The 22,944-nt window shown below is 41.7% G+C and overlaps 1 protein-coding gene across 3 annotated transcripts in view; it reads right to left on the bottom strand.

Moving 5' to 3' along the window:
* MDFIC (MyoD family inhibitor domain containing) overlaps positions 1 to 22,944 on the bottom strand; it is an 85,297-nt gene that overhangs the window by 59,017 nt on the left and 3,336 nt on the right. For all 3 annotated transcript variants that reach the window (XM_059725955.1, XM_019492269.2, XM_059725954.1), the window contains one exon: positions 13,847 to 13,978. In XM_059725955.1, the coding sequence (XP_059581938.1) occupies positions 13,847 to 13,978 (132 nt within the window). The remainder of the gene's footprint in view (positions 1 to 13,846; positions 13,979 to 22,944) is intronic.

The following is a 22,944-nucleotide window of genomic DNA, read 5'->3' on the forward strand; positions in this document are numbered from 1 at the left end:
GGCAGGCATGGAGATCAAGCTGGCAACCAAAATAAAGGACCACAAAAAGTCCTTCTATAGGTAGAAAGGGAGTAAGGGGGGGTGGCAGGGGTGGAGCGGGGGGGAGCGAGCTCCACTGTCAGACCCCTACTGAATATGGAGGGGTAGCCCACAGTTGTTCCCTGCAAAAAGGCAGAGCTCCTAAATACATACTTCATATCAGTATTCCTGATATCAGATGGGAGCTGTTCACCTGTCCAGAGCCCAAGGGAATATGGGGAAGACAAAAGACCACATTAAATCAGTCCCAAACAGGTGAGGGTACTCTTAGAACATTTGGACTTTTTCAAGTCTGCTGGGCCAGATGATCTGCATCTGAGATTCCTGAAAGAACTAGCTGAACTCATAGCCTCTGGTGAAGCTATTCGAAGAATTGTGGAACTCTGGAGTGGCCCCAAATGACTGGAAGAGAGCTAATATGGTACCTATCTTTAAGAATGGGAAAAGGGATGACCCTGCAAATTACAGACCAGTCAGTCTGACTTCGGTCCTGGGAAAAATCTTTGAAAAATTGGTAAGGAGGCCATCAATTATAAGCTTGTAACTGGTGGGGTATTAAGAAGCAACCAGCATGGCTTTGTCAAGGGTAGATCATGCCTGACAAACCTGGTGGCCTTTTATAACCAGGTGACTAACCAGCTGGACAAGGGACATGAGGTTGATATAATTTACTTAAACTTCAATAAAGCCTTTGACTCTGTTTCCTATGAGATTCTCTCAGTTAAATTGGAGGGTACTGGCTCCAGTCTACAGTGAGGTGGGTAGACAACTGGTCTAGGGGCCGATCCCAGAGAATTGTAATAGAAGGGATGGCCTCATCCTGGAGGGCCTTCTCCAGTGGTGTCCCCCAGGGATCGGTGCTTGGACCTGTGCTCTTTAACATATTTATCAATTACTTGGATGAGGGGGTAGAAAGCTGAATGATTAAGTTTGCAGATGATAGCAAGCTGTGGGGAAATGTGGACACATCAGAGGATAGGGTAAGGCTTCAGGATAACCTTGACAGACTGGGTCTATAGGCTGAACAGAATCAGATGAGGTTTAACAGGGAAAAGTGCCAAGTTCTTCATCTGGGTAAGAATAACCTTCACCATATCTACCCAATGGGTAGTAGACCACTGGCTGGCAAAACATCTGAACGAGACCTGGGGCTCACAGTCGACCAGAAGATGAACATGAGCCAACAGTGCAATGAAGGTGCCAGCAGGGCAAATAGAACTCTGGCATGCATCAGCCGATGTGTTGCCAATAGACCAGGGAAGTGCTTCTCCCTTTCTATTTGGCATTGGTGAGGCCACAGCTGGAGTACTGTGTTCAGTTCTGTGCATCACACTTCAGGAAGGATGTGGATAAGCTTGACCACCTGTATGATTAGGGGCCTGGAGGATAGGCCCTAAGAGAAGAGACTCTGGGAACTGGACCTGTTTAGTCCATGTAAGAGAAGACTGAGAGGTGACTTGATAGCCACCTACAAGTACATCAGGGGTGAGCACCAAGATCTAAAGGGAGCCACTCTTCAGGAAGGCACACCTTAAGAGGATGAGGACCAATGGGCACACGCTGATTGAGGGAAAAATTTAGGCTGGACCTAAAGAAAAACTTTTTTTCCATAAGGGTAACTAGAATCTGGAACACACTCCCAGCAAAGGTGTACTGTCACTATCCTTGGAGGTGTTCAAGAGGAAGCTGGATAAGCACCTCGTTAAACTCATTTGAACCCAATAACTTCCTGCCCATGGCAGGGGAATGGACTTGATCTTGCAGGTCCCTTCCAGTATTTTGATTCTATGATGGTGTGTGCGCGCGTGTGTATGGTGGGGTGTGAATATGCATGCGTGTGTATATGATGGGGTGTGGGTGTACGTATGGTGGGGGAGTGCATGTGTGTGCACGCGTGTGTGTATGGGGGTGTATAGTGGGCTGTGGGGGGTGTGGCTGTGCATGGGGGCACAATAAGCTATGGTGGGGAGGTGTGTATATGTGGGGGGGTTGTGGGTATGAGGCATTTGTGGGGTGTTAAGGAGGATGTGGGGGGTGTGGTGATCCACCCCCCACACTCCCCCATGGTGCACAAACCCTGCTGGCAGAAGCAGCAGGCAGGGACACTCAGGGTGCTCAGCACCATGCAGGTACCAGTGCCTGGCAGCACATAGCTCTGGCCAGCTCTGCACATGAAGGTGAAAAGTGCAGCCCAGCCCAGTTATCTCTATCACTGGGGCTACCTGCCATGTACATGCAACTCCCACACTTGTGCACCACTGGAGAGAAGCTCTGCACACTGGAGCAGGCTGCCTTCACTGCCACCTACTGCACAGGTCCCAGGACTCTGCAGGGAAGCAGGGGCCGGGGCTCCCCTCCATGTCCAGCAGAGTCCCAGGACCTGTGCGGCAGGGATCAGCGAAGGCAACCAGCTCCAGTGCATAGAGCTTCCCTTCAGTGGCCCATGAGTGCAGGAGTTGCATGTGTGCGGTGAGGAGCCCCGGCAATAGAGGCAGCCTGGCTAGGCTGCACAACTCACCCCGATGTGCAGCACTGGCTGGTGCCATGCACCACTGGGCACCAGCGCCTCGAGCGCCCCTGCCTGCTGCTGCTGCTACTGCACATCATTGAGGGAGTGTGGAGGTAGTGTGGGAGGGGTGTCCCCCCCGCCCTCCCTCACACCCATACCCTGCCCACCCAAGCTTCACACTGTCCCTTCTCCCCCCCTGGGTGTGGCTCCATACTACCACCAGCCCCAGCCCCATGCTGCATGCTCCCGTCCAACTGCAGTTTGCCCATCACCCCTGCCACTTGCCTATCTCCTTCCCAGAGCAAGTGGGACACCGGGGAAACCAAAGAGGTCCCACCCCCAGCAGCTGCAGCAGTGGCAGCAACAGCCCCACCCAAAAGCTGTATGCTAGGCAGGCCAGGCCTTTCCACCCACCAGGATGAGAGTGAGGCACAACAGGGTATGTTGCTGGGGGCAGGTATATAGTAGATGCCTCACTCTCACCCTCAGGGGCAGAAGGGCTGGGCAAGGTACAGTTAGTTGGTAGGTGCCACAGGCTGAATGAAAGTGCCTGGCAGACCAGATCCAGCCTACAGACTAGATTTTGTCTGCCCCTGTATAAAGCCTGATTCAGAACCAAGAACCTAATTTTCCACAGAATAAAAGGGAGGATATAACTACATAACCACAGGTCAGAGGTAGACAACCCCCAGCACACGTGCCAGAGCATGGCATGCGAAGGCATTTTGTTTGGCATGTACATTTCAGGGAAGGGGCCAGGGTTGCACTGCCACAACAAAGATGGGGCCCCTCACAGCTGTCCTGCCATCCATCTCTGGTGCTCCAACATCTTACAAGTCAAGATTGCGGGTGTTTTTGGCACTCTGCCCAAAAATGTTGTCTACCCCTGCCATAGGCAATTCATCAGAAGTAGGTAAACAGTGTCCATCATGTAGAAATTTGCAACTGAGTTATATGGGTACACGTCAAAAACTTGACAGATACAACAGAAATACTCAAAATGGTTGTGATTTCTTACTTTCATTTGACAGTTTATAAAAAGAGAACTTCCCCTCCACAGTCTCTTCTATCTTCATCCTCTAGGCTTGGTGCAGTTACAGCAGAACTAACCTCAAGAGGCTTGGAAAGGCTTTCAAGAGCCCATTCTTGAACATAAAATGCAAATAGCAATGCAATGACCTGCTTCCAAGCTGGTTAAGCCCTTGAAATGCTCATTAAATATCCAAATTCCCATAAGAGCTATGGTTATGTATAGTAGTACTACATGTAGTACAAGTTCTATATCTTTTCTAACTCTTTTACCAAATTTAATGCAGTAAAACAAAAAGTAATCTGTGTTTCCACAAAATAATCAAAATTAGTGTTTTGTACTTAATGGTGAAGACCTATCATGGTAAAAATCACATTATTCTTCTTGTTTGTAGTACTAAAAGAGCTACTTGATGCAAAAAATTTGAAATACAGTGCTTTAAAAATCTATGCTTTGTCAGCAATCATTATATTTGGCTGGTCAGCAGCCTTTTCAGTGCCAAACCCTTGCCTCCGCTTCTTTGCAATTGCTCAGTTAAACAAAGTATTAGAGATTTAATTTTAGATAAAGAATTAAACATAACTGGTTAGGAGGAACAAATTAAAATATACATGGTATTAGGTAAGTCAGTATTTTGGAGGAGACCTGAGAGGATTACTGCAAGTGAGAAAGAGAGAAAAGAAGCCTCGGACAATGACCAAAAGAAAGAAGTGAGAGAACTTCCACTGATGGGTGCAAAAGGTTAGGCTGATCTTTCTCAATGAGAAATTTCTTAGATGTCCAAGTGAATGGATAAGCTTTAAAAGGTACTCCTTAGCACAGCCCCTATTTTTGTTGTCTAGACAAATTTCCTCCAAGAACAGGTTACATAGGTCAGAGGGGATTAAACATTGAAGATCAAATGCTTTATTCACTTATTTGAATGTCTGAACTCTGTAACAAACAAAGCTGTATCTGTTTACATTCACATGCTTTTTGTCACATGCCCAATCATACACTCCATATGCCTATTTGGAATATAATATAATTATTTCTTTAAGAGAGAAAATGTACTTAGATTCTGTACTATTTTGAATCATTTCTGGGTGCGTCTATACAAGATGCTAAATGCGCAGTAGACTAATTCTACTGTGTATTAGTGCATCATGGCAAAAGCTGCGTAAATACATAGTAAAATTAGTCTACTGCACATTAGCTTCACTAAAAAGCTGTGTGCCAGCACTATTGCACACTAGCATCAGTTACTGCACATTGAGTTAGTACCTGTTAGTACAGGTACTAAACTTCGTGTGCAGTAAGTAGGGCACATTAATGTGTATATAGATGCGCCTTCCATTAATCTTTTTTTAAACTTTTAGACTTTGACAATAATTAGACCACAAAAAACTGCATGACACCTGCCAAATTGGAATCTTGAAACAGCTCATTTGAGTTGCCCAAGAACTAAAACATTAATTTCTAAACAGAGTGAATATTATCACTGTCAATCTCAAAATTAGAAATGGTGGCATACAGTGTAACAGTTCCAACAATTCATCTTTGGATTAAAACAAAGCTTAAGAGACAATTCTAAAAACTGCATACTATGCTGTTAGCTACAAAACAGTCAAAAACAAAAACAAAAAACCAACCAAAGAAACTGTATTGTCAGCATAGAGAGAGAGACTCCAGTAACTGATGTTTTAATTGACTAAATACCTGTAGAAAGTAAAACTTCTACAGAAACACAACCAATCAAAAAGATCATGAGTCTCCTAGTTCAACAAAGCACCACAACATAAATAGTTGTTTAAGCCCACTAAGAGGAGGTATCCTTTTCCCACAAGAAGAACCCTTATACAGGGGGCTGTTTCATGGATAAGAAAGAAGCAATGGAAACAGAGATGATGGATAGCACTGACCTTTCTACCTGAAAAACAGGAACATTTAGTAGGAGATTTAATCTTGAGAATTGGATTATTATTAATCAATTATTCATGGCCATTGAAATTTATGCTAGATGTTTTTTGTTTTCTTAAATATCACAAAGCTAAGGTCCTACTTGAGAAGCAGGAAGGAGATTAAATCCTCACAAGTAAATGATATTCAAAACACTAGAATGCACTCCTCTTCCCACACATTTTTCTCCTACATAAAATACATGTTACTCATAACTTTTTCTCTATGCAAGACTTAGGCCTAAATATTCTAAAAATTATCTGCATTATGATTTAAGTGTTATATTTATTGTACAATTGCTAGTCTTTATTGAATATTCTAAATGGCAGAGGACTCTGATAAGTTAACAGCACCCTACCCAGTGGTGACTGGGGAAGGGAAGCTTTGCAAGACTTTCAAGTGCTCCAAATTACACTCAAATTTGGAGAGCTTCAGGACACAGATGGACATGCAGTCTCCCACAACGACCTTACCCCCTGCCTCTAGAATGCTTCAAAAAATGCTTACTATGGCATGCAGCATCATGCTTTCCAGGCAGGGGATGCAGCATGGGCTTATAAATACACTGTAGAATATTTGGAGGAATTGCAATATTGTTACAAACTCAGACTCAAAAAATATTATCACTCACTCCTGCAGATTCACATACGTCCTCCCCACGGGAGTGTACTTGACCATCAGTCTCCCAGTTCTGGAGGTGGGGAGACATGCAAGGGATGGGGCTGGAGAGAACAATTCCTTGCATAGCTGTCTGGCTTAAAAGATTACCAAGGCTGGCTGGGTGTTACCTCAAAAGCTGTGAGCTTCCCCCAACCCCTGTCAACCAGATGCAAGAAACCCTGTGTCCCCCTGTTGAAACCAGAAGACTGAAGGCAAAGAAATAAAGTAGGAATTCTTGCTCTCTAGCTCCAAGCAGATCCAAGTGCACAAAATTGTGCTCAGTGATGGTACCCCATGCTTTCCTCCCCTCTTCCTCTACAGAGGAATACGGGGGTGCTCCTGGAACACCATGGGACACAAAGATGGAGCAATTCCCTATCACACCCTGTAGGGTATACGGACATAGATTTAAGTGCTATATACAAGAAGCACTTCTAAGAAGTTGCTGTCCCATCCATATTAATATGAGGGACATACAGGGGAGCATCTGGGCAACTGTAAATGGTTGGGTTTTTTCCCTGGCATCCAACCACTTTTTATTTTCTTCAGTGGCAAAATTTCCAGTCCCAGAGCTGTCATGTTCCATCAAGCATCTGTCCTTAAGTATGAAAGAAAGGATGCAGCACAAGTAGGGTCTCATGCAGGAGACCAAATTGCATTATGTTAAGAAACAGAAACTATCAGTTGTTATTTAAACAGACTGATGAAACCAAGAAGCCCTTCTGAAACCAATTTCTAATACAAATGCAACTTCCCAATTCATGAGGAATCCCAAAATGAAAGGAAGAGGAGAAAGTGAAGGACACTGAAATGTCTTCTAGGATTCTTCACAGCTACCAAGGGCTGCCCTTCATATGGTCCTGCCCCTAGCTGCTGATTGGCAGAAGGGAAGGAGTCACATAAATACAAGCTGATTACGATATATGATAGCTACCAGTCTGGAGAGTTCTTACATATGACCAAAAGGGTGCCAAAATTCTAAGATTCAAATATGAAAATGTGGTTGCAAAAGATTACCACATAAAGGATCACATTGAGGACTATGCCTCAAAACTAAAAATTTGGAAGGCAAGAACTATATCAATTTTATTTTTTTCTATTTGTCTATGCTAAACAATAAACTCATTTAATTCATGAACCTTATGAGCTAGCTTCCAGGACTCCAGCTGCCAAGAGCCAAATAGTCACTACACTAAAATAAAATGGACTGACTTCCATGAATGTATCCAGGCTTTTCTCCTTTTCACATACATTATAGTCTAAACTTAAACAGGCATAAAAAAGTTGCACTATTGAAATCACAGGTTTGCATCAGAACACAGCTAGAGTTAAACTAGTTCTTAAGACTCAAGCACTCTGCTTCCTGTTTAGCTAATTACTGTATTTTGATCTACTGGGATAAGTTTTGCAAATGCAACTATATCTGAGAGACTTCTTAAGGTGTATAGTTAGAGTAGGGGTGCACCGATAAAGATTTTCTTGGCTGATACCAATAGCCAGTGATTAACCAACCATATTGGCCGATGCCAATCCAATAACCAATATCCAGTAATAGTGCAAGGCATTTTAAACTACTGATATATATAAACCATTTTGTTTGTTTGTTTTGCACTTCACACACACACACACACACACACACACACACCCCTCTCCTGCATGCTGTGACCCTCAATGAGGAAGGTGGTGACCTCTGTATTCCCATGCAAGTCACCCCCTCACCCACAACTCGTGCCCACAACCTTGCTCCCTGCACAGCCTGTGCTGCCGTCCTGGGCAGGCAGGGCAGACCCTCATGCAAACAGCAACGCTGGGCATGTTTGGAGTCCCAGAACACACTACTGCCTCATTGCCAGCAGGCCCCATGCAGCTGAGCTCCCACGGCCGCTGGAGAGAAGTCACTTTTTCAAAGGTGTCAGGTGCCCAGCAGAGTGAGATGTCCCTCATGCAGTGACTTACCCCACCCACACACAGCCCAATGTCCCAGCAGCAGCCCCAGCGCTCAGGCCCCTGCTGTGCATGTGCTGTTGCCATAGCAATGTAATGGTCCCTTTCTTGCTGAGCAGTGCCCTGTGACAGCTCCCTGGCACCCCCATCTCATCCCACTACTCCCAGGACCTGTAGTCTGCCATGGGCTTAGGCCGGAGGCAGGGCACGGGGACTGGACTACACTTGCTAGAGTACTCTGGGCATGCGGCCGTAATTACCAGCTACAATGACCAAAGAAAGCCAATAGCCGATCCAATAGCCAACCGATATATCAGTGGACCCCTAAGTTAGGGATCTACTTAAAGTGCATGGAGGGGAAGTAAAAAATCACAGACTACTCACAGCACCTGGAACCATTTGCATAATCTTCTTGCAGTGAGCTCCCCTCCCCCCCCACCCCCACCAATTGGACAAGGGGCCCCAGTGGCCCTGCCCCTCACCACTGACTGTTGGAGAGGGCTGCCCTTCATGCAAACCCACCCCTCACTGCTGATTGGCAGAGAGGGGCAGGGTCACACAAAAGGCAGCCCTCTTTGCCAATCATTGGCAGGGGGAGGAGGGGGCAGCTGCCATCTTTGCTGCTCTCCTTTATGCTGGTGGCTTCCGACCCCCCACCCCAGGCAAGCTGCTAGGCCAGGCCACAGCAGCTGCTGACTCCCACTGGAGAGCCAACATTGTCTTTTTAGTAAGGTTTTTTCCCTCCCCAGTGATTCCACACAAAATTGCAGGGAAATTTTGAATGTAAATTGAATAGAACCCTAGTTGTAGGAACAGAGGAATCTGGCTAACCTTTACCCAGGGTCTATCCCCTAACTTTATATATATCCTTAAATATTGTTCATTCAAAAAGAGGATTAAAAATATTGTATATTTCTGTGCTGTAAAGACTGACTAAATACTGTATATAAACTAGATACAGAAATCTTTAATTTTCTTTAAAACTCTCATACTTGTATTTAAAAAAACTGTTCAAAAGTATGAGCAAAGCATGACAGATACAGAAGAAGATAAAACTTAAAGAATCAACTGTGGAAAATCATGTCATTCACTGTTTATCAAAGCTTCACACCCCTGGGCATCTGAGTGGCTCAGATAGGCCCACATGCCTCTTTCCAATATACAGGCCAGGGGTTTCAGACGTCTAAATCCCTTTTATGAGTACAGTTTGCATTTGCAGAATTTTCAGGCAAGTTAATATTTGTACCTGCAGTCCTTTGCTGTGCAAAAAGAGATGTGGCTAGCCAACTACCCCATTAGAAATATTAGACTACCCTATTGGTATTCACTTGTGACAACAAAACACACCCACAAAAGAGAGGCCAAGTTGATACCCTGTTTCAAACCGCTCACTCCCTGGTTATTTCCCTTAATATTTGAATATTTATCTTGATAAACTGAATAGTCTTTGGTGCAAGCACTCTGTCTTTCCATTCCCAGAAGGTATAACCCAAACAAACAAAGGGAATGCCAAACCTTCCCCTTTTTGTCAATTAAAGAGTTTTTGTCATCACTCACTACCTTCAATGCATACCAGTTAGATTCATTCTCTTGGGAATCAAAATTAAACTAATGAAACAATTCAAGAGAGAAAAAGTGCATAATGGAAAGTATTTTTTTCATTTACAAGATTAGCTAATCTTATCCAGGAAAATAAAACCTTCAAACAGGAACCATACGTAGATTATACAGCCAAGATGAACAACTGGAGTCTTTTACTATACTTTCAAATCTGTTGCTCGTTTTGTGGCTTTTAACTGAGCCCTCTTCAGTTTATCAACATTCTCAAACTGCAGACTGAAGACCTGGACACAATATTTCAGAGTAGTCTCAAATACAGAAGACTAATACAACTTCTCTTTTCTTGCTTGACACTCCCCTGTTTATCCATCCAAAGTCAGAATTAATGTTTTTAGAACAAATCAGGAATGCATCTTCTAGCATATCTAAACCAATGATAGTGGATACCAGAGAAGATATGATGGGAATGGATCATGCAAGATATGCCCATTCAAATACTCTCCCCCTCTATAGGCACAACTTGCCACTGTCAGAAACACAATACTGGGATAGATGGACCCATCGTCTGGCCTTGTATGGCACTTCTTATATTCTTATGTCTTCAGATGGTGATGGTGGATGGCTATCACATTCATTTGATTGTTTGTCAAACAGGGCTTACAAATGCAAGTAAGCAATGATAAGTAGTGAACTTACTACAGAGTCCCTACAACAGCATTTTGTTGCACAAAAGCCAGTAAAATTGGCTGATGAGTTTAGTTACATATACAGCAGAATAACAAACAGATATAAACAAGAAAAACCTGGGAAATTAACAGATGGAAATATTTATAGTGTGAAAAACTAATGGCTCCACATTACAAAAGGAACATGTATCAACCATGTGGGTGGACAAACAGGCCATATGGAAAAAAGAAATGGAATGATTGTAATAGTGGAAAATAGATGACAAATTTACGTCTTCTTTGTTTAAAATTAATTTAACACAGAAACTAATTATCTGAAGAAGCAGCTTATTAATTCTCCTTTTTAAAAAGTGACCTGTGTGCCCAAAACAATGTTTACTTCTAGTCTCTGACCTGTTTTTATATGCAATATTCTTTGAATTTTTGTCAAATGATGCAATATTCTCAGCTGAATCATTATCCTGCTGAGCTACACAACTTGCTATTTAGGATGATACATAAACAATGTGTTAAAGTGTTTCTTTATTCTACTTGTTCTGTTAAGTATCAATTATTGGGTAAAATAAAGCGCATAAAACGTTTTATATACTGCAAGACATATTTGTGTTTCAGCCAATTAAAAAAAAAAAGACTACTTTCCTTGTGTCCACAACTGGCAAACACTAAAAAAAGATGATTTAGTATCACTATTTTCAATTCCTTTTTTTTTTTTTTTTTGGGGGGGGGGGGGAAGTAGTCTGTGCAGCATTAAGAATATTAAAGAAAAATATCAGAGCAGACTAAAAACAAAAAAAAAAAATAGTATATATGGATTCAGTACTCATTTGTTTTATCATATGGCAGAACCTCAGTGCAATAGTGCAAAATGTGTGACCTGTCAGGGTAATATCAGTGGCCAAGCAACTTGGCAAGACTACACATGCACCTGGGTGGATACCTTTAAGAGCGTTATATATAAGTTGTTACACTGGCCGGAGGATCACACAAGGGAATCGGAGGGAACAGAAGATAAGTAGGCGAAGAAGGCTCTCTGAATAAACAAGCTTTATCATTCTATAAGTTTAACTCCTTGGTGTTTTGAGAGTAACACAGCACCTAGGCAGCCGTCCATTGTTAAATACAACTTGTAAGTAGCACTCAACACAGTTTGAGTTGTGCACCCTTCCCTTACAGGCATTTAGGCTTATTAAAAGCCAGTGGCAAAGTCTCCATTGACTTCAAATGGGAACTAGTTTAATCAATGGTAAATGCATATTTATCTTACGCCCTATCGTTTTTCCTATTTGTACAAAAGACAGAATACCCCTATTAGCAAGTTACAATAATGATGTCACTCTTACCGCCTCCCTGCAAAGCCTAAATCTTCTTCAAGAAAATAAATCCCATGCACTTTCTCCTACTCCAGGATTGCCTAAAACTCACTTCCTAAACACTATCCATGAGTTAAAACAGTTCTGAACTCCTGTGCCAGCCCTGTTCTCTGGATCTCCCAAGAAAGTCTGAGAGTGGTACTAAGGCTCTGGCCACTCAAAGCCTAATCAGAAGAATGAAAGCAGAGCAGGAATAAGTGAGCAGGGTGTATTTCTTCAGTGGCAATCTGGGGCCCAGCAAGGAGACAGTATAAACATGGCCTTCAACTCTGCTCACTTCCATGCACTTAAGTCCTATTGTTCATACCTATAAAAAGGAACCCTTCTCTTTTTCCTTACCTCTCTCTTCCTCCAAGCCAACTGTTAAGAACAAAGCCCATGCAGTAGTTTCTATATCTTTATTTTTGCAACATACTGCTATATTTTTCTCTCTCCATTCAGATCAGCCCATCTAAAATACTACCTGCAAAATACTTCTAGCTAGAGGCTCCTCTCCATCAACTGCTCTTACCCTACATACATACAACTCAAACTTATCTTCTCTTTCAAGCTATCCCTCAGCTTCTGGTAACAATTGTAACCTAGTCTCCCTCACTGTAACCACCTGTCCCCTTGCTCTCTCACACCTTTGTCAACTTGCTTGCCACCTATTATACTAAAAACATCACTCCTTCCCCAAATGCCTTAACATGAACCTCTCCCAAAGAACTTTTCAGTTATGCCTACTCTGCTTTTATGTTATATTTTGAACTGTACTACCTAACGCCCTTAGACAGCTTTAGTTTAAGCAACCTATTAATTGTGGCACAGCTCTTCTATTATAATCGCATAACATAAACTTATAACCATTTACAAATAACTCTTTCAAATATTTATGGATTTATCTTTAGGTAATTTAAGTTTTCGTATAAAGCACCTAAATCACCAGTACAATGAATCCAGAATATGGCAAATACTTCCTGAGAGCCAATTGTCATCTAAAAGGCAGAAGGTGAGATTTAGAGAGAGACAGTTACTCAACTGCTCACACAGAGGAAGAAAGACTTTCTTGCAGATGGGACAACACAAGTAAAGCTTAACACAAGCAAAGCTTAATGGCTCTGTACAAGTAGAACATGCAGAAACCAACTCTTAGGCTCAAGTAGAACATGCAGAAACCAACTCTTAGGCTGACCAGTTAGTCTATTCAACTTGGGTTGAAAGTTGAAACAGCTCTTCGCAGCTTGCATATTCTGCCAGGGAATACAACCTATAATTAGAGAACAGTTTCCCATGCTATCATTCTATCATGCTGTCTAAAGCTCAAATATTTGCAGTATTAAAGTAAAAGCAGTATTTGTGCTGGCAGCTGAAATAAAAACTATTTTTTAATCTTCAGGAATGTGCAACTGTGAATGAACCACTTGTTATACATCATCCATCAACTAAACATAGAAAATATGTAGTATTTTGTGTCTTTTTTGACAAATCCAACTTAATAAGGTGTGCTTGCAAAATGTTCTGAAGTTTAATCCAAGAGCAACCCTTCTTCAAAGATAAGTCTTGCAGCATTCTTCTAATTTTGTATTAGTTGTGATTATTTTGTTACACAAGGCCTTCCTGCAACAGTACTACTTTAGAGCTTGACTTTTCTTATAAATTGGTAGCATGTCAGTGTTAAATGCATCTGAATGGAAGGCCATATCCTACAAAAGCTCCTCTGAGCCTAGTTTATTCTGCCACTTATATGTATAACTTGAGAAACCAGAGGTGACAGTACACTGCAACTAGAGTATCTACCACATAAACTGTCCCCATCATGAACTTACAAGACAAATTACTTTGTATCATATATGATGTTATGTCTTTAAACGGTAAATTGTACCCAGGTTCTTTAACATTCTGCAATAAGGAGGCATTCAAATCACCAAAACATCTTGTTTATATCTTGGTTTCAACCCCTTGCTGATAAATACTGACAGGAATCATTCCAGAAAATAAATTCTGTTGACATGCATTATAGTTGCAACACAATTGCATTTGACACACATTTAACTGAGTCAACAGGCAGTAACCCATTACACTACTAAAGCAAGTCTAAATGACAGCAATTTGTTCTGGAAATACTTACTTCTGACGAGGTCACCATCAGTGCGATTTCCCCAGACAGACTGGTCTTGTATCTCTGGTTGTATGCTTCGGCTATTGGAAGGCTGTATTATGTCTCTCTCTCCTACAGCTATATTCGCTTTCCCAGATTTTTCTAAATCAAAGAAAAATGTTTTAATTTCAAGTCACTAATACAGGTAGAAATTTTACAAGTTACTTACTTACTTGATTTTTAAGTAAGACTTGCCTGTTGAAGATAAAATCTAACATTTGAATAATAAGACATTTGTATTTTCCTTTAAAATAATTCCTAATGTCAATTGTTGACCAGCTTTACCATCATTTTTCCTCCCCTAATCAAAAGAGTTCTTTAAATAAAATCTTCCAGTAGCCTGACACTTGGTATGTCCATATGAAAAAATCCTTAAAATATTGCCTTTTCATGGTAAACTGCAGTTGTTTGGCAAAGTTTAATTGCCTTCCAAACAAAAGCATTCTAAATGAAAATTTTAATTGAACTGACACACAAAATCTGGTAGTTTTGCCCATGCAGATGTGCTTCTCACATATAAACAACTTACTCTGTGGGAATTTCACAAAAGCTACAGGAATTCTGCCAAGTGTCTGTTTCAAATTGTTTATGATTCAACACATGACTAAGGACTAATACTGACAAGTAGCCAAAACTGACTGAAACAAAAATCTAGGTTAACAGCACTTTAAAATAAAAATGACCTGCTAACCAAGTTTAGAAAATGCTTTTACTTCTATAAATATGCTCCAAATGTAAAAAACCTTGCTTCAGTGTTGTCCACAAAGTCCATAAAAGTTCTAAATTATTCAATTGCAAATGTTTACATAGTTTCCCCCTATGAACAAATACTGATCTCATTCTTCACTCACAAAGTTGGTAAGTGACAGCTTTCACCAGTATGTTCTATAGGAACATCATTAGTATTTACATATTAGAAGTGATTTTTTTTCCCCCATAGCAAACTTCATCTTCTTGATTGGCTGAAAGTTGTCCCAACTACTACTGAAGATAATGTTTTCTATACCTGGCCTTATTTTTAAATTTCATTAATAGAAGAAAGCATTTTTTTTAGATTTGAAGTTAAAAAAATTTCCAACTACATAAAATATTTTTGAATGTTTCTATTATGTATACTATTTTAAACATATCATAAAGATAAGGTGAAATACCAACTGTTGAAAGGTTTGAGGGAAAACTAAGTAAAAAAAACAGGCTAGAATATAAAATGTATTTAGACTGCCTCAAAATCATACAATAACTGTGAGATGAGAACATGTTAAGGCAAAGAGTTGTGCTCAAACTCAAATACAGGTAAGTCATTAATTGTTTGTAGTTTAAAACTACACAAACAGCAGCAAGCTATTTTGTTCAAATTCAAATAACTTTCTAACTTTACTTCTCACCTGTTTTCTCTCTACATTAAACTGAAGCCATAGATCACACAGACCATGGGTGTTGAATTTCTAAACAGCTGGGGGCCTCATGCCCTGCAAGCTGCACAGACATCAGGGTTGCCATCACTGCATCATGGCTTGCACCGCAGCTCACCACACCATAACCACACTGCCCCTGGCACAGGCCCAAAACAGGGAAGCAGGAAGAGGGAGGTGGAAGGGGAGCCTGGAGATTCTAGATGCTATTGCAGCTGGAGCAAAAACAGGAGTCTTGGCCAGGCAAGAGCTAAGGCCTCAACTGACCCTCAACTTAACCATTCGCAGGGCACATGAACCCCCACAGGTTACCAGTTACACAGCCCTGACCCAGAGGAATATGAACTGCCTGGTGTGTACTGTAAATTTTACCATGCTCCATAACTAGCAATGCCCATTCTATGAAATTCTCAAAGCATAGCAACTGGTTACTCACTCCATCTCTTTGTGCACCTTCTCTCTAACAAAGATTCAATATTTCTCCAGTCTCAAAGAAACTTTCTTAGCAGTCTGGGCTTTGTGTCAGGCCCCTAAATAATTCAACCCAATCTGAATTCTCTACCCATGGAGCAAAACACCCCATATCTTTCCAAATAATATGGCAGAAACCCCAGACAAACTATTTTCATTGTAGGCACAAGGATTCTGTTTCAGAATGAAAACAGGTTAAAAACATACTAGTTTCATCAATTAGATGCCACTGTTAAACAAGCTGAATTTTGGAGAATTGGGAGAAGGTAGAGAAAAAACAGAGAATGTATTTTAAGAAAAAATAACCAAAAATGAAATAGTTGCTGTGGGGCAACTAATGTATAAGGATTTCAGGCATATCATGAAGATAAAGATTAAAATGATCAATTTTAAAACATTTACTCTTAAATTAAGATCAGAATGACACACCCTGAACATATGCTGAACTGCCAGTATATACTTGTAGTTACGCTGTGCTGCAATAAATGTCTCATACAGGATGGGGTTGTACCTGGCCCCACTTTATCTCACAATAATAAAGAGTGGTCACACACAAAAAAGATTATAGTGTGTTGAGACAATCAAACCACACAAAATTATAGCCAGGTAAACTCAAATTTTAAAAGCAGAAGAGACAAATTTCCTCGCAAGTGATCAAATCTTCCTCAGATGTCCTTTCTAAGCCAGTAGTTCTCAACCTTTTTGTGGACTCAAGGCACCCCTTGAAAAATGTTAGCTCTTACATCTCACTTGATTTTTTAACTAGAGAAAAATAAAGCAATTCTTCTGTTGCGACGAAATCAAAAACATTTCGACTGGTTTTCCTCTTTCTAACATTGTGGATTCATTGAAATCTCTGGGTTTGTCTAGTGAATCATGTTTGCACACATAACAGTACTAGCATTACATGATATTCTATGGCACCCCTGTAAGGAACTCAAGGCACCCCAGAGTACAGCACCACCTTGGTTGAGAATCCCTGTCCTAAACCTACATCTTTCCAGCCTTTGAAGTCTACTAGAGACTCTGAAATACATTCATGAATTAATGTTACTATTTTATTAGTTTTATATTCACTACTCAACATCTTTTCATACTTTAGGAATAAGCAATACCTCCATTTTCTCATTTTTATTTCTATTCTTTAAAAAAAAATCTGGCTGGGCATGAGATGTGACAATAGTACATGATTGCCTATTCTATGAACCAATCCTGAAATTATGATTGGTTAAACAGTAGAGGAATGAAGATGTAATGTTTAAAAACAGAGTATGGTCATTTGAAATTGCTTTAAGGCAATCAAGAAGCAAATTCTCCATTGGTGCCACATCATAGCTGCACTGATTTCACCAGCTGAAGATCTACCCTGAGATGTTTATATATGAAGTCTCTACCTGTACTGTCAAATTTTATGCAGTGAAAAGAAGCATTGTTTTCTCATTCTGCACCCCAGCTCCCATGACAGGAGAACACAAAATATCTGAAACATTCTACATTGTTTTGCTGTATTTCAAATGAGCTCTTGAGCTTCATGGATTCCAGAGCTAGGCTTTAGAAAGCTTCTTTATATAAATTGAGTTTTGCCATACATGAAACTTTGAGACTACCCCTGCTCCCTCCCACCCATACGTTAGACACCTCTTGTTCTGTTTCATCCTTCTGTTCAGCGGTTATTAACTAGGGCTATGTGAAGCTTCAGTAGCCAATTTGATTTGGAGGAGATTCGGCTCAATTCAGCGGCTGAATCTCCGAGTCGAATCAGAAGCCTCCGAATTGATTCAGAGAGATTCAGCCATAGACTGTACAAGCAGGCACTGGGCAGTACCAGCGGGAGCAGCTGGGGAAACAGCCGAATGAGCCTTGAGCCGGCAGCCCCGGGAGAAGCCGCAGCTCGTCTGGCTGCTCCCCTGCTGGGGTGAGGCAGCAAGTGCTGGCAGCCCCAGGAGAAGCTGTGGGGGCTGGGGGGAATGATTGGGAGCTGGGGGAATCTAGCCAGGAGCTGGGGGAAGGAACAGGGGCTTCCTCCCAGCTCCCAGTTCAATTTCCCAGCTCCCAATCATTCCCCCTAGCCCCTGCAGCCTCTCCCAGGGTTGCTGGCTCAAGCCATGGCTCATCAACTGCTCCCCTGGTTGGCCCCCACCGGGGCGAGGCAGGCAGTGCTGGTGGCTCTGGGAGAAGCTGTGGGGGCTGGGGGAATGATCGGAAGCTGAGGAATCAAACCGGGAACTGCGGGGAATGATTGGGGGCTGCGGGAACCATCAGGGGCTTCCCCCCAGCTCCCAGTTCAGTTCCTCAGTTCCCAGTTCAATTCCCCACCTCCCCAATCATCCCCCGCCCCCAGCTCCTAATCATTCCCCCCAGTTCCCAAGGCTTCTTCCAGGGCTGCCAGCACTGCCTGCCTTGCCCTGGCAGGGGGGCAGCCAGTTGAGCAGCCGGACAAGCCATAGCTTCTCCTGGGGCTGCTGGCTCGAGCCAGGGCTCATCCGGCTGCTCCCCCAGGTACTCCTGCCCGCACCACCTGCCTGTATAGTCTATGGCCGGATTTTGATTCGGCCAAATCAAATCACCAATTCAAATCACTGTCCCACCGAATCCAAAACAAATACTTTCTGCTTCACACAGGCCTATTATTAACCCCCCAAATAATACATTCAGCAATTAAAAGATAGTTAACATAGAAAAGGAAGCACTGAGGGAGGATTTGATAACAGTCTTCAACTACCTGAAGGGTGATTATAAAGAAGGTGGGGAGAGACTCTTCTCTTCAGCTATGGAGGACAGGACAAGAATTGTAACAAGTGAAATTAGGCTGGCTGTTAGGAAGAAGTATTCACTATAAGAGTGGCTAAGGATTGGAACAGGCTAACCAAAAAGATGGTGAAATCTCCACCCTGAAAGAGTAGGTTAGACAGACACTTGACTAAGATGGTTTAGGCAGAGATCCCAAGGTCCTCAAGGTCTAGTTTTCTGTGATTTTATTCTGTGATCTCCTCTTCTGCAACTGAGGAAGCCAGTCTGTCAAATGATACTAATGCAAATAAACCTCTTAGAAAACACTTATATATGCTTTTCCATCTGCAAGTTGCTTTAGCAATTTTGGATTTACTAGAGATTTACCTGGACTGACCCGTATTTTTACCTTACATTCAAGGGATAGCAGTCAACTTTAGTATTAATTTTAAAAAATCCAGTAGATATCTGAACTAAGTTACCATTGTGCCTCTTCAAGATTTTGGCTAGTATTTGAAAAGTAAGAAATTCAAAAGCAAAATTAGTATCTGAGATAGAATGAAGTAAATTCAAAATGGAAGCAATAATGTTATCCTCAACTTCAGGAAGAGTAGATGCATCACACCCATGAGGACATGACTCGTTTTACTGGAACTATAAGCACACAAAACTGAAAGCAGAAGTAGGTTAATATGATGAGTTACAGTTAGGCTTTTATGGAAGTTGCTGGTTTCTTTCAGGTGGTGCCACTCAGAAAATACTTCAGGACTGACACCAACAACTATAAAACAAAAACCTTTAATCAGATAATTTTATATATGGGAACACAAATATAGAAGAAGTATTTTAAAAGTCTGAGCAATTTTAGTAAGTTGTGAAACTGTTTGGATAAAAAATCCCATTACTCATAATACTAAGGTGCTGCTGGTAAAGAGGGATTGTTAAAATTAGAAAAGTAACTGTAATCTTAAGACTTCTAGAATTCTTGCTTAGAGTAAACCATCAAATTCTGGTCTGCATCCAATGCTGTATTATGCCATTTATTATGAGAATGATCCCTATTCATGAGTACTTAAGTATGTAAAGTCTATAAGTCTTTAAACACATGCTTGAAGATGAGCATGTGCTTTAGTGCTTTACTGAAATAAGGCCTTGAACATCAAATAGTCTTTCTTGAGACACTAAATTAGCATCATGTTTTCATCATTAGATCACATGTCACTTGCACATGAGAAAGCACCAGATGCCACCTTCAGAATTTCACTCTAAATTTCTTCTAGTTTTTTCAAACACAATATTCTCATTCTAGAGGGTAAAGTAGGTATAGGCTGTTGCCCTACACAGCTTAATTATTTATCTCCCTTTCATAAGTAAACCTTTTCCTTTCTCTAAATTGCAAGACTTAAGAATTTTTCACCAATACCTACGCTGGGTTATTTTTAGTTAATACTCCTAGACAGGCCTACATTGATATTTAGGGGCAACTGTGAGGTCACTCCACCAGCCAAAGACCTTCCTTTTTTGTTTAAATCATCCCTTGCAGCCCACATCAAAACTATTAGCAGCGTGTTTCTATTCTGACCACAGCCCTTCTATGAATCAGTGCACAGACTAGTTGTCTTAACTTATGGTGAAGAAAGAGAGGAATTAATGGGCAGAAGGGCTTGGAAGTCTGAAACAAGGAATTGTAGGGTTGTACCTGGTGGACTCCTGTGCTCAACACCTGCCCAGATAAGTCCATGACAAACTGTAAGCAGGGGGAAGTTAGAAGACATGAAGAGGTGGGATCAACCTCACAGCCAGAAGTTCAGAATTCCAAGGGTCCAGCTGAACCAGTACAGAGAACCAAGAGGTTTACAGCATACATAGGCTTCAGAGTACTCTTAAGCCAAGCCTTAACTAACTGTGTAGAGATAACAATAGGTCATGCTTCAAAAAAACTGGCTTAAAAAAAGCAGTCTTATTCTTCAACTGTAGTTCTGAGCACAGAGTGGTGGTAGACTCCAACCATATTATATGGTTATATGGTTAGCATAAATGCAAAGGACTTAATATGAGGGATATGGGCATAAGTAACTGTCACCAACACATCACCTCTTAGTACAGAGCTCTTAGTGATCAGAAATAAGTATTCACATAAAAGCTAAATTATACATTAGTCCAGAAGTACACAGCAAAACACTGGAGCTTTTTACTTCACAGCACAAAAGTAGAAACCTTAATTTAGCTCTAAGGAACTGAAAAGGATCGGGGGGGGGGGGGGTAGGCGTGAAGATAAAAAAAAAAAAAAAAAAATGTGCTACTCTCTCCGGCATGCCTATGGTTCCACCTAACCCTGAAAAAGTATATCTATTCTTTTTGGAAGGGAGGGGAAAAAAACCTAGCAACCCTTTGCAGGGGTGACACCAGCCTCTACCTGGTGGGCGGGAGGAGAGGGGGACAGGACTAAGGTGGCCTAGACAAGGTGGCCTAGACAGAAATTTGGGGGGGTTGCGCAAACAAAGGTAAGACATGGATCCCATGGGCTGCAGGATAGGCTCAGTTGCATGGGGTGGGCAGCAGGGGCCCAGGCAGGAGGGTTGAATAAGGACAGCGCCAGGAGGGTTAGCTATGGGGGGGGCTAAGGTTAATTTAGGGGTGGCTATAACCCCCACAACCTCCTCCTCCCCCCAGCACCACCCCTGCCCCTTTGCAATGATATATACAGCTTTAACCCTTGGGTTCTCTCAGATTCCAGAGCAGCGCATTTCCTTGGCACATATGGACCCTCCAAAATCAAAACTGAGCACTAAAATGGCACTATTTCACACAGATCACAGCCCAGCAATTATGAAGAGCCAAATTCTGATTACTGGGTAAATATTTGTGTGAATAAAGTCATTTTAAAATGGACTAATGAAACAGAGAGAGAGAGGCAGAGAGAAAGATGTTCATCTGTTATGCTGGCAAGCACAGCACAAGCACAAGCACACACACACACACACATATAATAAACTTAGATGTAGTCCATATGCTTTTTTGCAGCTTCTGCTGCCCTCACCATCTTTCTCCCAAATCTGTCATGATAGTATCTGCTTAACACACTTGTTAGTTGTGTGCTATACAGTGGTGTATTTTTTAATTCACTTAGCTGGTCTGTGCATGTGTGTGCACATGCATTGTAATGGAAGAGGACATTTAGGCTCGGTAGTGCAATTGTGAGACTACATGAAGTGAAATGAAGGAAATACCTTCATCTACTTTTCTTGAGATACATTGCAGAATTATGGAAGAGAGGAAGAAGTGGATGTCCTCAAGAAGCAAGTTATTTAAACAATTATATAAACTTGTTTTTGTTTGCCAAAAACAATGCTGTTAAACTGAAATCATGGACTCAGGCTCCAAAAAGAGCTTTATTCATATATGAGTGCCCAACTGTCCATTTAAATGAGTAGTTGGCACCTATATAGTTTGGAGAATCTGGAGCAAAACCCAGCCTATTAAACTAAGTACCTACACTGCAAAAATTAGTCCAGATTACCTGCTTCAGTAGCGTTAAACTTACTAGGTACTCACATTTACATCTCCGATTGCAAAGATTTCTAGACATTAAAACTTAAGCTAAGGATTATTTCTGGGTTTTATCCAATGACTGTGTAATGTAAAATACAGAACATACAATACTGCAAAATGTCTTCCTAGGAGCCAGATCCAAAACCCAGGATATGCCCCACTGCTCCCCAGACACATCGACCCAGCTTACTGCCCTCACCAATGAGCTGTAGCAGTCATACTCCCTCTTGCTTGTTCTCATAGCTCAATCATTTTTGCAGGTCTTGGCTATAAGGTAGCCCAGCTTTACTGTGAAAGGTGCAATGCACTTCCACTCAGACTCTTCTGTAGTCTAGTGGTAGGAAATATGGGTTTGAATCTCCTGAGGCTATGGAGGGACTAGAATTCAGTGACTCACTGGGTGTGTGGTATTATGTAAAAAATGGGCTCCACCACTACTACCACTAGGCTACCCTCTGAAAGGTCTTTACGCTCTGGATCCTGAAGGTAGGCACCAAATGTGCAGCCTTAATTTAAGCGCCTAAAATTCCAGATATTCAAGAACAACTCTCTGCATTGTTTCCTTTCTAGGCGACTCCCTGCAACACCCTTCAGAGACACCAACCTTCCCACTGATTATATACAGAGTCTGAATCCCTAACCTCCTCTCTTTGAATCACATTCTTATGACCAGAGACTTAATTGTTAAGTATCCTGAAGCCTAAATGAAAGCAACTAAATTGAAGGTGTCAAGGGCTAACAAACTTTGTTTCAGATAATTGTAATGGAATTTATGCATTCAAAACAGAAGTTAGGTACATAATGGTTTTGTGACCATGGGCCTCATTTTTCTCATCCTGAGATTCAATACAGCGTATTCCACTTACATGCATACCAGATAAGTGCATCAGGACAACTCTGGTC

Source organism: Alligator mississippiensis, chromosome 4, assembly GCF_030867095.1.
Source record: "Alligator mississippiensis isolate rAllMis1 chromosome 4, rAllMis1, whole genome shotgun sequence".
NCBI lineage: Eukaryota > Metazoa > Chordata > Crocodylia > Alligatoridae > Alligator > Alligator mississippiensis.